At 44.9% G+C, this 15,917-nt stretch overlaps 1 protein-coding gene across 1 annotated transcript in view; it reads left to right on the forward strand.

Moving 5' to 3' along the window:
* Window positions 1-14,569, forward strand: part of CHSY1 (chondroitin sulfate synthase 1) — a 77,516-nt gene extending 62,947 nt beyond the window's left edge. Inside the window, exon 3 of the mRNA XM_032699941.1 lies at window positions 9,775-14,569. Within this exon, the coding sequence (XP_032555832.1) occupies window positions 9,775-11,367 (1,593 nt within the window). The 3' untranslated portion in view covers window positions 11,368-14,569. The remainder of the gene's footprint in view (window positions 1-9,774) is intronic.
* The last annotated feature ends 1,348 nt before the right edge of the window (window positions 14,570-15,917 follow it).

The raw sequence follows: 15,917 nt of genomic DNA on the forward strand, positions 1-15,917 counted from the left end.
CACTTGGTTACAGAGCACTGCAGAGTAACTCTGCTTGTTACGTTTCCAAACTGTGCCAGACAGCAAACTTCCAGAAAACCTCAGACCATATACAGTTAGCCAGCAACACTATGTGAAATCTTTAACCATATTTGAACGAACGGGCTGACTTGGACACGGCAAGGAGGGAAATGCCAGTCTGCCTGACAGCTCGTTTTAATAATGAGAAAGTTGTTCCACTGACAGGAGGACAATAAAAACTGTGGCTGCCTAGAAAGTTGTTGCCTTTCTTCTGGTTAGGAGCATATATGAAGCTGCAGAGGAATGGGCTGGTCCTGTGCACGTGCAGCCATGCTTTTCCCTTCTTGCAGCCTTTTCCCTTCTTTCACCCCTTTTCCCTTCTTTCACCACTTTTCTCTTCTTTCTGGGGTGTTGAATCTGCACCCACCCTGCCAACCCTATCCAAGTGAGGCTCTGGTTTGCATTAGTAAATCACTACTTTCTCATAAAAATTGCCTGATTTTAAATATATTATCCCTTGTGCTTCAGCTTGCAGTTAAAACTATTAATGCACGATTTATGGGAATTTTGGCTTACAGGGCATGAAAGTCAGATTCTTGAGAGATTATCAGCCCTCTGATAATCAGCAGAGGGCAAACCTCCTCAGCTGATCCTTCATTGATCAAGGAGCTGTATCTGTTATCACCAAACTACTGTGTATTGCACATCATTTAGATGGCAGGACTCTCTGAGACAGAGACCTTGTCATGGAATGGTTTTGGCAGTGCCACGTCTGCACTGGGATGATGTACATATATTTTCCAGTGATGAGACAAAGGGCAGGTTTTGCTTTTAACTTCAGAATAGCAGGCAGGCTCGATGTCCTGCGTGGTGGTGACACAAGCACTGGGGAAACGCTTTCGCAATCGTGGCATCTCGCTGTGGAAATTCCGTCTGTGTTACCGCACGGTGCTCGTTACCATCACTGCCTTCTACAGTTCTGTTATCCCCGGGCCAGGGCTCAGCTGTGGATCCTCGTGGGCTGACTGAAACATGTGGCTTCTCCACATAAAACAAGGGTTTGTGACTTTATTTCCCTCCCCTCCTCTGAGCAATTACTAAACAATGCTTTTGGTGAAAAAAAGAAAAAAAGTGCACGCGGTTAATCCCCACACTTGAGAACAATGCTGTGCAGCTTTGGTGAGCCCTGGAAGCTGTCATCCTGCGCTGCTGCCCGTGTGAAACGAGCTGGTGATTGAGTCCAGGCCCTTGGAGACAGTATTCAAACCAGCTCCAGAAATGGTGGCTCTGGCTGAAAAACCATTTGGAAGATGAAGAAGCGCTCTGAGCTCGCGGGCTGGTGAGAGAGGAGGCGGAAAACCATCTGCCTGCGTCACAAACTGTTGGGCACCAGCTCTGTGGGAGTTTGTAAGGAACTCCATAGCTTGTTCTGATTTCCTACCAACGGGAATAAAAGGAGATAGATATTCTTTTAAATCCAGCTTGATTTAGGAGAACCAGCCAGAGGATCATGGAGTAAGTTCCCATTTCATTGCTGGGTGCCTTGGAGGGGTGTCTTGCTGAGGCTGGACCTGGGCAGGAAACCCAGCCTTGCCTCGTGCTGCCAAATCCCCTCCTGCTGGGAGCAGGGCAGCCTTCAGCAATGGCCAACAAAGGATGTCTTCAGCATAACCCTGGAAAGAACAGTTAGGGAGCACCATGTTGGAGCACTCATTGAAATCCAAGCGTGGGGGCGAGATGGCTGTACCATCCAGTTGACACTGCAGCAATTCACCATCACCTTATCCCTTGTGCTGTGCCAAACCAGGTGTCACCAGTGAGACACAAACAGAGCTGAGTGTTGATCCAGCGAGGCCAAGTGGGCAGAATGAGCCCACTCTCAGAGTGTATTTAAGTACTGACTTGCTCTGTGTTCCAGATACCCTCGCCAGCATGAAGTGGTGTGCAGCTGCCACCTCCTAGGGACAGGCCACCACCAGTTTGGAAGGGGCTAAGGTTTCAAGAGTGCATCCTAAACAACATCCCTTCTTCCAGCTGCTCGCCTGGCAGAGGCACAACACAGCAGCCCCCACGGAGCGGCTGTTGTGGCAGCTGGGAGGAGGGTTCACTAGCAGAGAAATTAGAAATCCTAAATATTTCCAATTTTCTGTCAATTTTCATTAGCCGATACTGATGCAACTGGCAAAAAAAAAAAAAGCACTTTTACCGTCAGTTATTAGGAAAACATAAAGCAAATGGATTTATAAATGCCATGTCACTTCAAGGCTGTCCTGGCACCACAGGTTTGAAGGGCTGCAGCTTTGACACAGGCAGTTCAGCAGTTGGCCTTGTCTTGGGGACTTTATTCAGCATTCCCAGCTCCCCTCTCGCCCCTTTCCAGAAGATGTATTCCTGACCCAAGTCTTTTCAAGGAATGAGAAACAGCAAGCATGGCCTGTTGCCATGAAAAAGGGGGCTGTGTCCCTCCTCTTCTAAAATGGTTCTACTTAAGCCGGAAGTGATGAACGTCTTGAAAATGAGTCTGTGTTATAAAATACACCCCCACCTTCTTACACGCAGGGAAGAACTGCAGCAGTTGCTATTGTGAGGCTGAATCTTTGCCTAATTAAATTGACAGTAATCTCCTGTGAAGGCTCAAGGGAGGTTCAGAGCTTTGCGCTGATGTGACTGTTCCAGTCCTGTCCTTCAGTTCTGTTACTGTGACATTGTCTCCATGTTCCTCCTCAGGGATGGAGGTTCCTGAAATGTCCTGCAGCTAAAGGAAGCTGTGCTGGTGGGCACATGTGGCCAAGGCTGAAAGGATGGATCCTGGAGACAGACCCACTGGAGCCAGTCCTTCCCCCAGGCTTCCTGCTGAACCTGGTGTTGGCAGAGACCTGGAGAGCTGGGGTGTGATGCAGGATCACTGCTGTCCCCATGCAGTCTGGCAGAGAGGCTGCACTGCTCTGGCTTGATTTCTGATGTTGAGGTGGTGAGTGGATGCCTGGGCTGCAGCTGAAGTTTCTCCAAGCAGAGGGTTTCTTGTAAAGCAGCAGCTTGTGGTGGCCTTGCCAAATGGACCAAAGAGGCTCATCATCCATCATGGCTCTCAACTCCTACAAAACCACTGGATATGGAAAGTAGCTCCCAAATAGGAATCTCTGAATTCCATGAACAGAAGTATTTCTAAATGATTACATTACTGCTTCTTGAAAACACATGGTGGAAAATCACACAGCAGTCCAGGAGGGGTCTTCTCTTCTGTAGTCCCTGCTCAGAGGAGACTGCAACCCTGTAACTCTGCTTTTAGCATCCAAAAAAATATTGGCCAGGATGCCAGAAGCTTTCTGCTCATCATCTCCAAGAAACTACCCTCCAAGGGTCATGTGCTGCTCCTCTGGAATCTTAACACTTTTCATGAGAAAGAGCAGATACAGACTTCCAAGGCTGTGGCTCTGTCTTTCATGGGCCTGTTGAAATTCATAATGAAAACCAAGTTTTCTTGTACTCTGCCTGTACTGCAGAGTAAAAGTGTGGAGTTGACAACAAGGAAAAGAAATCCTGAGACAGTATATTCGATGGGCAAGTAATTTGGCATCATCCCTGAGTCTGGCCCTTAAATGAACAAATCAGCGGCGAGTCACTGTATCCCTGGTTTTGTTTGGATCTGGGACAGAGGCTGGAGAGGGAAAGCTGAATCATTTGCCCCATGGGTCAAAGCCTTGAGCAAGGGGCGAGCCTTGTGCAGCACAGCAGCTTGCACCAGAACTCGTAATTTGGAAATTATGCTAGAAACAGCTTTTGAGAATCATTTCTCAGGCAATCACAATGACAATTAGTCATTAGCACCTATGATGTTCTGATTCCTTAATAGCCATAGCACAGAACATTTGTTAATATTTAGTGGTGTTTTTTTGTTTTTGTTTCTTTCAAATCAGACCTTTGGAAGAAAACCTCACAATCACATCCAGCTTTCTTAGGGTTTGCACAGTTAAATCCAAATATCCTAAACTGGCACATTCTGTTTTATCTGGTTTCTGTATCTTCATCTAGACCAGGAGGATGAAGCTCAGTTTAATGCAGGGCCCAGAGGAGCGAAGTTCTCTGCTTCCTAGCTGGAGGATCTCAGTTCCCAAGTGCCTTGGACTGCTCCCATGTGTAGGTTTGGGTAATTGAGATCGTCAAGCTCAGGGTCAGAGGCGAGGTACTCAATGCCAGTTTGAAAACCATTCATTTTTGCAGGTTTTCTTCTTTCTGTTGCCAAGCTGGAAATACTTTAAAGGCTACTTGGTTTGAGAAACTGTAAATGAATAAGTAATTTTTAAGCTCTTCTACTTGCTTAAACAAGAAAGGATTGGGAGAAGAACAGTTGTTTAATTAAACAGCTACTTGGTATGGTTCACAAAAGCTTGAACTCCAGCAGTAACTCTCTTAATTCACAGATTCCTTGGGAATTCAATGACCTTGAGTTTGCTGTGCCTGAAACTTGCCTTAGTGCTTGGCTTCCTTTCTGGAATACTTAGGAGAGGAGAGCTGTGCAGAAGGCACTGCGAGGCTCTTGAACGAGACCAGCACTGCTTCACTTAGGATCATATAAGAAGAGGCATTTGTGCTGTACAAAATAAACTTCTTGCTTCAGAGCATGCCTGGAGTTATTGCACCCAGAGGTCACAGCTGGATCTGCCTCTGCCTCCCTAATAATCTGCCATGGAAATTTTGAGTACTGGCTGCTCGGGATGATTTTCTTGCCCCTCTTTATGAAACAAAGCAAATGTGAACCAGCAGCACATGATGGATGTTGTGTGAGAAGTAACTTGTCTGAGGAATCACATCATTTAATCGTGCTCCAGAGTTCAGGGCTTCACTTGCCAGCTGAGAGGGAAGTCTGATCTCCCAGCGCCGAGTGGCGTTTCCTGCATCCTTTCCTGTAATGGCAACTGGGGAGGTTACAGGCACGAGCGAGTGGCCAAGTTCAGTGGAAATGAGTGTTTATCCATTACTTCCCCCTGTTTGTCTCCACCATAATAACTCTCTGAAGGAGTGGCTTCAGTCATGTCAGTGTTTAGCTGTGGGATCACACATAAAGTATCGGGATTTAAACAGAGAGAACCTTGAATACCCAGAGCTGTATCCAGAGCGTCTCTACAGTCTCCCCCTCCACCATAGGGATGTCATCAGTAAACAAAGCCCCACCGTTCCTTCCCTTGGCAAAGTATTTAATCAATTGAGCTGTATTGATGACATAAAAAACAGGAAATAATGATCTGTTGTGGTTAATAACTGCAAGTGCCAAAGCTGTGTGAGTGCAGCTGCAAGTATTTCATGCAATTCCTTGGGAAGTGGTTGCACTTCAACCAACCAACAGGACCTGCCCCCAATACACCATCTCTGCTGCATCTGTGGAAGGAGGAGCAAGGAGAAGATAGGGGTGAGCATCTTGCCTACTTTTGGCTGCAGAGCTGTGGGGCAGGGACAGGGCTGTCCCAGCACCGGTGTTACTCCCATAGGAGGACAGCTCCACACTGGCTGTGGAGAGGGACCACATGCTCATCCCCTCCAGACAGAGGTGCTCGGCACTAGGTGACATTAACCATCTTTTAATTAGCTTGCCTTTGTAGTTAAAACCCATCTTGGGCATTTCGAAACCTGCCATACAACGTCTTATCCATGATTGCTTTTCATGAGACTTGTGGGGCTGCGTTCTCTGGGCTTTGGTAGTACAATCTGGAGCTGTGAGAGAAAGCCCTTGGGGGCTAATCCATGGCTGCAGGCCAGTTTCTGCATAAACTGGTCTTATTTTTAAAGTCCATTTTCTCCAGTACACTTTTTTTTGGCCTGCAAAAGACTTCTTCATTTAAAACGAAGAACATAACACTCTCTCCTTTCAGTTGGTCTTTTGGACACGAGCCAGCAGTGCCCACAACAGCTGTACCACAGTTTAAACATTCAGTCTCTAATGGTTTGGGGAACATTAGGGTTTTTAAGGCTTCAACAGGTCTAGAGTAAATAGTGGTCAATAAAGAGTAGCTCTTCTTTGTATCCCTATGCTCTCAGTGCTCCGCGCTAGAATAAAGCATGCTTAGAATATAATCATTGCAAAATTAATATCCATGAAAGGTTCTTTTTCTGAAAAGAATCATAGAGGAACCTGTTTCACTAAAAGAAGAGTTTGCAGGAGTTCAGCTCTCAGGGCTCTGGTAACAGGCATGGGGAGGTTTGCACGTAATGTCTGTTGGAGACGTGCGTGTGCTGGGCTTGTGTCGCTCCTCACGAGTGTGTTTAGTGGCTGCTACATGGGAGGAGCAAATAAATTATAGGTATTACTTTTCCTGTGGCCTTCCTGTACCCCGCTATTAATGATGAACACAAGAGTTAATTATGATTTTTTTGTCTTCCTTATGGCTTTCCGGTGTTGCGTGGAGTTGGAAGTTGGTTTGTGCTAATAGATAATATTTAGCATGGTGTTTTGGACCCACATAAGGTAGAAATTATGTTAGCAGTGATTTGTGACGGTTGAGCACTGCCCTTGTTAGTGATTGAACCCAATGTTAGTACTGTCTTAGTGATTTGAGCAAGTTGATGTTGGTGAGAAGCTGTCAAACAGCATGGAAGGAACTGCTTATTTCCTCCAAGTTTGTAGATGTGGGTGAGAAAACACAACCACTTCTTATTGTGCAGAAAAGCCCGTGAGCATCCCAGGGCTTCTGTGGCCCTGGGTCAGTGTCCACGGGGGCCTCGGCCCAGGAAGGGTTAAATTGCTCCGCTGGCCTCTGGCCACTTGGACTTTGTGTACAACACTTCATGCTGCTGTGAAAAAATAGTTTGTGAGTCCTTGTACTCTCCACAGGGAATTTATTAACCCCTTCCAATACTCTTTGTGTTTCCTGCCAGTGTACCTTGGCTCCCAGATGGGTGATTGGAGCTGCGGGAAGCTGGCACATCCTGTGCCCGCTGCAGCTTGCAGAATGAACGGAGACAAGAGGGACACTGGAGTAGGAGAGGGGGAGACTTCACAGGAAAAATATTGAACGTGCCAGCCTTGCAAGGCATTCTTTTGAAAAATAGGATTATATAGAAGCCTGGCTGCTGTGGTGCCTCTCATTAACTGCTCTGCAGGGTTGGCTGGAGTGTAGGGTTTGGGCAGGTGTCACCTTTTTGGCTGGAGCAAGGTGGCTCTTGATTGGTGTTTCGGTTGTAAATTGCTTTGTGTTGAAGCACCAGTAAAGTCTTGCTGAGATATGTTTTATTTTCAGTTCAGTTTTTGAAGCAAGGTGGTTTTTGGAAGAGGCAAGATGTAGTATTAGAAGTTCCAAAGTTAACCAGTGTACCTAAAAAGTGACTCCTGAGGGGCAAGGCACAGTTTTAAAGTGTGCCTCTTAACTTTATTTAGGGCCATTTGCTAGGGGTTCCTATCTTTACTTCCATTGGGAAGTTTCATAACATTTTCCTGCCCATCGGTATTCTATTAAAACTTCGTTGTGTAATCTAAAAGTCTTTCTGCTCCTCATGGTTTCCTCTTGTAGCTAATTCAGAATGCCCTAGGTAGCAATTTTGGAGTAAATGCATTCAGGCTGCATGGTCTTGATTTTGTTTTCTTATAAATTCAAAACAAGATTTGAAATTAAGTCCTCTTGTCAATTTTCCTTTAAATAATGGAAATCAGATAGTGACGTGATTTAAGAACTTTTATCTAATGTCACAATACTCCTGGGAAAGCCTCTGCCTTTAGTTGTAGTTAAAAGGTCAGTAAAATTATTGCCATATGCCTTTAGTGCTTCTAGTTCTTTATATATGTAGCTTGAGAGAGGATAGATCAGTGGAGTCAGTAAAATATCCATGTGGGTCCTGCAGTGTTGGGCTGATCTTGTTCTTCCCGTGTGAGCTCTCCACTGTAATAAATTGTGTTCACAGGACTGACCCTAAGTGGGTGTGATTTGAGGTCTCCTAGAGCCCTTCACAGGAACAGCGAGGTTCAAAGTGACCAAAAAATAAAGTGTTATTAGTAGAGGAAACAATATGGGGATAGAAATGAAGAACATCTTTGGGTGAGTGGAAAAACATGCTTCGTTTGGATAACTCTGCTGAACGTAGGATTAGACCAGGCGACCTCTGCCCGTAGCGCGCTTTTAAATCTTGCATGACTTCTAAAGGGATATTATACATCTCGACAGGCAGCTCATCTGGGGCCTGCCAAGAGGCCATGGCCAAGATGTTCTCCTTTGGCTGCATTGCTGTACAGATCCATCTATCCTCTGGCCTGGATTGCTCCCAGACAGCAGGCACGCAGCAGGGATCGCTTGGGGGAGAGCGGGAAGAAGGTGAACTTGAGCAGGAAAGAAGGGGTGGGGGGCTGGGGGTGGCCCATGAAATAAATGTCCTTTCTTTCTCAGTCTGGCTGAAATTCCTCCCTCCCTCCTTTGCAATGAATTACATTTGTTCAGATTAAAATCCACGCTTCCAGTAGGCACAGCTTGCTCCTGAGCTGTCAGCAGCGATGCGCCGAGTGGCAGCTTTCAGCGTGCACGCAGCTGGTGTGTTAAGATAGCAGCAATTAAATCCAGGTGGAAGTTTATTCCTAGCTTCAGTGTCTGTCCACAATAATGGGAAAAATGCAACCGAAGGCCTAATAAAACAGGGCTTGAGCTGCCTCTGAGCAGCTGGTAAAGGAGGGTTTCTGTTCCAGTGATTTTCCCTTTAGTGCTCGGTTTAATTGCCATCATATTTGAGCCATTCTCGCTGGTTTTTGTTTTCGGTTTAGCTCTTTGCTAATCTTTACAGCCCTTCACAGTCCTTTGTGGTTTATTGACTGTGTTACCTGTAGCAAATTCTACTGGCAGCAACATCGATTGGGTCCCATATTGAATGAAGGTGCAGTGCCAGCTCCTCCGGCAGGTTGATGATGTTTGTGCTGTGACATAGAATCATGCTCTTTATAAATTTCCTTTACCTAAGCTGATATACCTTTGGCCTCTTGGGCTTTTTTCTCTTGTTTTTCTTTTTTTTTTCAGCTTATTTTCCACATTATCATCGTGATTTCTCTTTCATGCTATCAGGTACTGCCTGCGATACTGAAAACAGGAAAGCTGGTTTGTCTGCTTTCCTAAGGCTTGTAAAGCTAATCTCAGCTCTCTGTCTTGTTTTGAAATAGCAGTTTCCATAAGATGTTTTTATCGTAGTGTACACATGCATCCTGTATTACCTGCCTTCTGGAACTCTAGGAATCTCAGGTACACTTTACTGACATTTTAAAATGACAACTGTAGCCTTGCATTGCAGCACTTGAAATAATGTATTTGGCATCTTGACTAAAACATTCAGCAACCTGAATTTTGAATGCCTAAACCTGGATTTTCTTTTATTGTTCTTTATTATTATTATTATTATTATTATTGTTATTATTATTAAAACAATGGGAGGCAGACAAATAGTTAAGAGTTTTGTAGTGAACACTTCATGGTGTTTTTTCCTGGTGATGGTGTGTTGTTATGAAAAAATGAGCTTACAGTCGACTTACTGCTCAGTTGTTTGCCCAATGGTGATATCTCTAGAATGGGCTGTACTAATCCCAAATCCATGATAGATGTTTCTTTCACCAGTTTACAATGAATAATCCTCTTAATTTCCTTGAATGGCAGCTGGTATTGCTACAACCTGTGCCTAAACCCAAGAACAGCTTACTCAGAAAGCCTTCTGGCCCTGCAAGCGAGGAGGAATTCTCTCCCAGCGGGGTTGCGTGGGCTGACTTTCACAGGGACCGCACTGCCGGGACTGTAACTTTTCCTCTCTCTCTTCTAGATGCAGCAGCTGTTCTATGAGAATTATGAGAAGAACAAAAAGGGCTACATCCGAGACCTGAGGAACAGCAAAATACACCGAGCTATAACTCTGCACCCCAATAAGAACCCCCCGTACCAGTACAGGCTTCACAGCTACATGTTGAGCCGCAAGATAGCGGAGCTGCGTCACCGGACTGTGCAGCTGCACCGGGAGATCGTCCTGATGAGCAAATACAGCAACACTGAAATCCACAAAGAAGACCTGCAGCTGGGGATGCCGCCCTCCTTCATGCGATTCCAGCCCCGCCACCGGGAAGAGATCTTGGAATGGGAGTTTCTTACAGGAAAATATTTGTATTCGGGTGCCGACGGGCAGCCCCCGCGGAGAGGAATGGACTCATCCCAGCGTGAAGCGTTGGATGACATCGTTATGCAGGTCATGGAAATGATCAATGCCAACGCTAAGACCCGGGGGAGGATCATAGATTTCAAGGAAATACAGTATGGCTATCGCAGGGTGAACCCCATGTACGGAGCAGAGTACGTTCTGGACTTGTTGCTCCTGTACAAGAAGCACAAGGGGAAGAAGATGACGGTCCCCGTCCGGAGGCACGCATACCTGCAGCAGACGTTCAGCAAGATCCAGTTCATGGAGCACGAAGAGATGGACGCCAAAGAGCTGGCCAGCAAAATCAACCAGGATTCTGGATCCTTGTCTTTCCTCTCCAACTCGCTGAAGATGTTCGTTCCCTTCCAGCTCAGCAGATCCAAAGCGGAAAGGAAGGAGCTCAAAGACAAGAAGATCAACATCCTGATTCCTCTCTCCGGGCGTTTTGACATGTTCGCAAGGTTCATGGGGAATTTTGAAAAGACGTGCCTCATTCCAAACCAGAATGTCAAGCTGGTTGTCCTGATTTTCAACTCCAACTCCAACCCTGACAGAGCGAAGCAGATCGATCTGATGAGGGAGTACCGCTCCAAGTACCCCAAGGCTGACATGCAGGTTCTGCCCGTGTCGGGGGAGTTCTCAAGGGCACTGGCTCTGGAAGTCGGATCTTCTCAGTTCCAGAACGAGTCTTTACTTTTCTTCTGTGATGTTGACTTAGTGTTTACTGCAGAATTCCTCCAGCGGTGTAGAGCCAATACAGTTTTGGGTCAACAAGTATATTTTCCCATCATTTTTAGCCAGTATGATCCAAAGATTGTTTATAGTGGAAAGGTTCCTAGTGACAATCATTTTGCCTTCACCCAGAAAACAGGTTTCTGGAGGAACTATGGCTTTGGTATCACCTGTATTTACAAAGGTGATCTTCTTCAAGCAGGTGGCTTTGATGTCTCCATCCAAGGCTGGGGCCTTGAAGACGTAGATCTATTTAACAAAGTCATTCAATCTGGCTTAAAAATTTTCCGAAGCCAAGAAATTGGAGTAGTCCACGTGCATCACCCTGTTTTTTGTGACCCTAATCTTGATCCAAAACAATATAAAATGTGCTTGGGGTCCAAAGCTTCAACTTATGGGTCCACACAACAGCTGGCTGAAATATGGTTTGAAAAAAATGACCCAAATTTTGGGAAAAGCAGCAATATTAATGGCTCAGTGAGGACAGCCTAATGTCCAGCTATGCTGGAAAAGACTTTTTTTTTAATTATCTAATTTATTTTTGGGAAAATGTTTTTTGATAATTCACTTTTAAAAGACCACACAGGATATATTTTAGAAATCATCGTTGTTTTCTTACAAAGCGCTCGTTTCGAGAAGAACAAGGCCCTTGGGTTTTTTTTGTTGTCGTGTTTTTGGTTTTGAACAAAACTGTGATCAATATTTGCCTTCAGACAAAACAAAATAATTGTTTAAGAGTTATCTGACCAATCAGCGGAAATCTGACTTGAATTAGAATTTCCTTATGAACAAAAGATTGTTTCCTGCCGTTTCCTTTGCCGTCTTCGTTGCTGGGATTCTGTAAATTGGGACCTGAGCGTGCAAAGCCAAGTGACAAAACGCTTGTGTCTAAATGTTTTGGTGTGACTGCTGCCGTGCAAAGATTCTGCTCCTTTGGTTCAGCATAGCCATGAATTTTCAGTTTGTGTTAGACCAAACCAAGCCGTGACGATGAGAAGGGTGGTAATCGCACGAGGGGGTTTTTCCTAATTATTTCCTGATTATTTCAGTTTAAAAATACACTTCCACTTATTATGGGCAGGCGACTCCAAGGGAGGGAAGGAAGTAAGCACAACCCGTGATCCGGTTAGTCCCTGTAGAAATTGTTGTGGTTTATATTTGGTCCATATATGGACGGAATGTTTTAGGAATCCGTGGTGGGTTCTGTGTATTGTCCTCAACCGCTGTCCTAGAGCTGAGCGATGCGACCAAGAAATGCTGAGGTGTGACGTGGGAGGGGAAGAGGCTGGGGAATGGGAATCTCTTGCAGCCAAACGGCAGCACACAGCGAACAATCCAAGATTCCTGAAAATAACTTGGAAAACTCCTCTGCACCGAGTGTCCTGCGTCCGATCGCATCGACTTTGTTCAGTCAATTACATGATGTTAATGGGAACAATTATTACATTTGATTACTAGTTTTGTTTTGGGATTATTTTTTTCTGTATCTTCTAGACCGTTAATTTATTTAATATCCATTGTTTTAGATTCTTGACCTTTCCTTGAATATCTGTTAGTCATTTTAATATTTTATATATATATATATGTGTGTGTAAATATATATATATATATTAGGAATGTATTGCATCTTCTCACTGATAAGGTAGTGTACGTCATACTTATAGTAAATGATCTCCAAAGATTACTTTCTAAAATATTTTTTCACGAATCTTTCTTTTCCCCCCCCCCGAATTTCTTTAACATTTTTGGAATCACTTCAGTGAGCTTATGAATTTATTTGGTATTCTAAGAGGAACTGGGGATGGGGAGGCCGAATACAAGGAAAGTGCGATCCCTATGAATGAACACCTAGTAAGGTAAGAGAAAATACACAAAATAAAGTGCCTTAAAGCCAGAAAGGGAACCCTGTACATTGACACTTGGACAGTGTATGGAAATTGTCATTGAGCAGACGATCTCTTGGGACCTACCTACCTGTAAATATCCTGCTCAGCAGAGACAAAAAATAAAAACCAGTGAACAGTATATTTTTCTATCATATCCTTCAGCACCATTTTGGCTCGTTGCCCTCCATTCCACTTTGCTGCTCTTTGGGAAGTGGAGGCGAGTGAAGGAATGGAGAATAGCCAATGCTTAGGTGGTTGTTGCCATGTTTGAAGGGATCTTACAGAGCAATTGCTCTTCCAGTAGAAGAAATAACCATTGTTCACATGTGTATGGAGTACAAACTGCAGCTAGTGTAGAGTTGGTGTCTTACAATGTTCATCGTTTTCTGGTGACAGTCCCAAGGATGTAGGTACTTGGATGAATTCAGTGCATGGAATTTTTTTTCCTTCTCTCTTTTTTTTTTTTTTTCTTTTTTTTAAGACTTGCTTCTAAGATGCAATAAAGATTTTTTTTATTTGCAATTGGAGCTGCTCACGTGGTCAGTCCGTATCGTTTCATCCGGTGTAGGCACAGCGCAGAGGTGACACACCTTTGGGAAGTCCAGGTAAAAGGATCTCCCATCTTTCCAAGAGTTTTGACCTCTCATGTTGTGTTTTGGCCTGGAATAAACTTAGTGCCACATCCGTGGCTGTGGGGAAAGGGAGAAGAAACCTCTTCATCAGACTTCAGCACACAGCGCTGTTGAGCTCTGCCATCCCCTGGTTTTGACTTTTTCCTCATGAAAAGATTCAAAGTACTTTTGCTGTCTGAAAATATCTGCAGCTATAGATTCCAAATGCATACAGTGACAAGGCTGAATGATGTCATAATGTTTTGTGTATTCAAAACACAGTAAAAATAATTTTGAAGTGGGTTGAGAACTTATTTTTAATAGCTCTACCAGTTGTTCAGTATTGGCGTGAGGCTTTTTTTATGTAAAAATTAAGTCCCAAAGCAAGAATCTTGGGGATTGCAGAAATGTTTCTTCACACAAGGAAAAGGGGGAAAAAAAAGCAACTTGTATTTGTGGCTGCAGAAAAGAGCTTGAAGAATAGGAACCCTAAAGAGCCACACCAAAAGAGAGGGGGGAGAAAAGCCCTGTATTGGTACTGTATTTATTAACATTTATGATTATGTAGGACTTTTTTTAGCCCATAACAGCTGGTAAAAGCAGAATGTATGTAACTGGAAAAAGCCATTTAATAACCAGCACCCATCTGGTATTGGGTTTTTTTTTGCTCAGTTGCTGCAGTTCTAATTCTGTTACCAAATCTGTATTAAAAGTGACTTTTCCACCAAGTTTACAGGCAGTTCTTGAGGCCCCACATTGTTCACATCGATCATGTATTTTATGGACTCACAGCTTAAAAGTAATCAATTTTAAAGTTAAATCTCCAATTATAGCCCTCTATGATAAACTTCAACACTATAAAACCCATTTTATAATAAAATAAGGGGTATTTGCTGCCCCAGTTGTAAGGAGCTGGACAGGTGGAAGCCATCGGTGGTAAGGTACTAACCCAACCTTCACAAAAATCCCTTCTGGGGCCGGAATATTTTATCTGCAATTTACTCCAGTTGTTTGGTTTAGAGAAAAGTTTCCTTTATACTGAGAAGCCTGTTGGTGCTGGGAAACCCCAGAAGGTTTGCCTCTAGGTAGGAGAAAATGAGGTGGTGCCATCCTGAAGAACATGGTGACCAGTCATGTGCTGAGCATTGCTGTCTATCGAGATGCTTGTCTTCTTCATTAAAACAATTAAAAATGTGAGACACTTCTTTCCCTTGTTTTTCTGGTGTAGGTAACCTGGGTTGGATGCCGTGCTGGCTACAGGCATCCTCACAGCAATAAAGCTCCCACCCAAGCAGAGCTTTGCAGCCCCTCAGCACTTGGATTTAAACCCTTCACCTTCTCTGAGCACCCATGGAGGCGAACACTGTCCCACATCCCTGTGCCAAGTTCTGTCAGAGCTCAGAAAAAACTTTGCCATTCCCACTTTCCTGGAGCTCACGGGGCCATACGGGAGCTTCTCACCCACGTTGGTTTGTGCTTGGCATGTTGGTGGCCCAGGAGGGCCTTGGGGGTCCCTTGTGTCTGCTGAGCTGTGGGAGTGGCAACCTCCCACCAGGGAAGGTGTTGTGAAAAACACTTGGGATGACCCATCACCACCCTCACCCTTCAGGGAGTTTTGCTCCCTCAGTGACCAAGATGGGTTGAGGTGACCATTGGGGGGACCAACAAAGGAGCCTAAAGCCAACACTGGCAAGGGGGGGTTGGATTTATTACTGTTTTTTTAGAAGCACTTCCTTCCCAGCAGCTTTCTTTGCTCAAGGATCAAGGATGGTGAAAAGAGGCAAAGGAGACAGGGAGAGCACAGGCCTGGGAAAGAGCTCACACAGTGGTTTCAGTGACCGTCATGCTCGATGTGACACACTGAAAGAGGTGAAACATTTGTCTGTAACTTTGCAGAGTCACCGTCCGTGGAAGGATTTCAAGTTTTTTTACTCGCAGTGGGGTTTTATTACCTGGAAAACTCAGTGACCAGCTCCAGGCCTGCACAGCTTCCCTGGACTGGGCTGGATGGTTCCTTTCACCAAAATCAGCAGAAAGTCCCGCTGACCCAAATCTGCTTACTCTGAGTTTTTGTGGAAGCTCTAACTTTACATTGCAAATTATTGGCCTGAGCTGTTTCGCATGAATACCTGCTAAAAATACCCTGCTCACACAGTCAGCAGCACTTGGTAGCTCTTTGGAAAGAAAATCTTGCAGAGACATTAAAAATGAGGAGCAGGTCAGTGCCCTGCCTGAGGCAGATGCATCCAGGTCCCACTGGGCTCCTCTGCTCTGGCCATGGGACACTGCCCCTGTGGGACCTATTTTAAATCAATGTTTTTGTGCCCAGGTCTTCCCTCTGCCAGCGTGGGTTATTGCACTGACTGGAGCAAATTCAGGGGGTTTGATCTCAATTGGAGCTCCAAAAAAGCCACCTCCTCCCTGGGCATGGGCAGTTTGGAGACATCCTGGGCTCCCCAGCCAAGGCAGTGCAGCTACATCCCATGAGGAATCCTTCCCCAACTCTTTTACTGGATTTTACCTGGCTGCTGCTGCCAGGAGCACT

Source organism: Chiroxiphia lanceolata, chromosome 12 (assembly GCF_009829145.1).
Source record: "Chiroxiphia lanceolata isolate bChiLan1 chromosome 12, bChiLan1.pri, whole genome shotgun sequence".
NCBI lineage: Eukaryota > Metazoa > Chordata > Aves > Passeriformes > Pipridae > Chiroxiphia > Chiroxiphia lanceolata.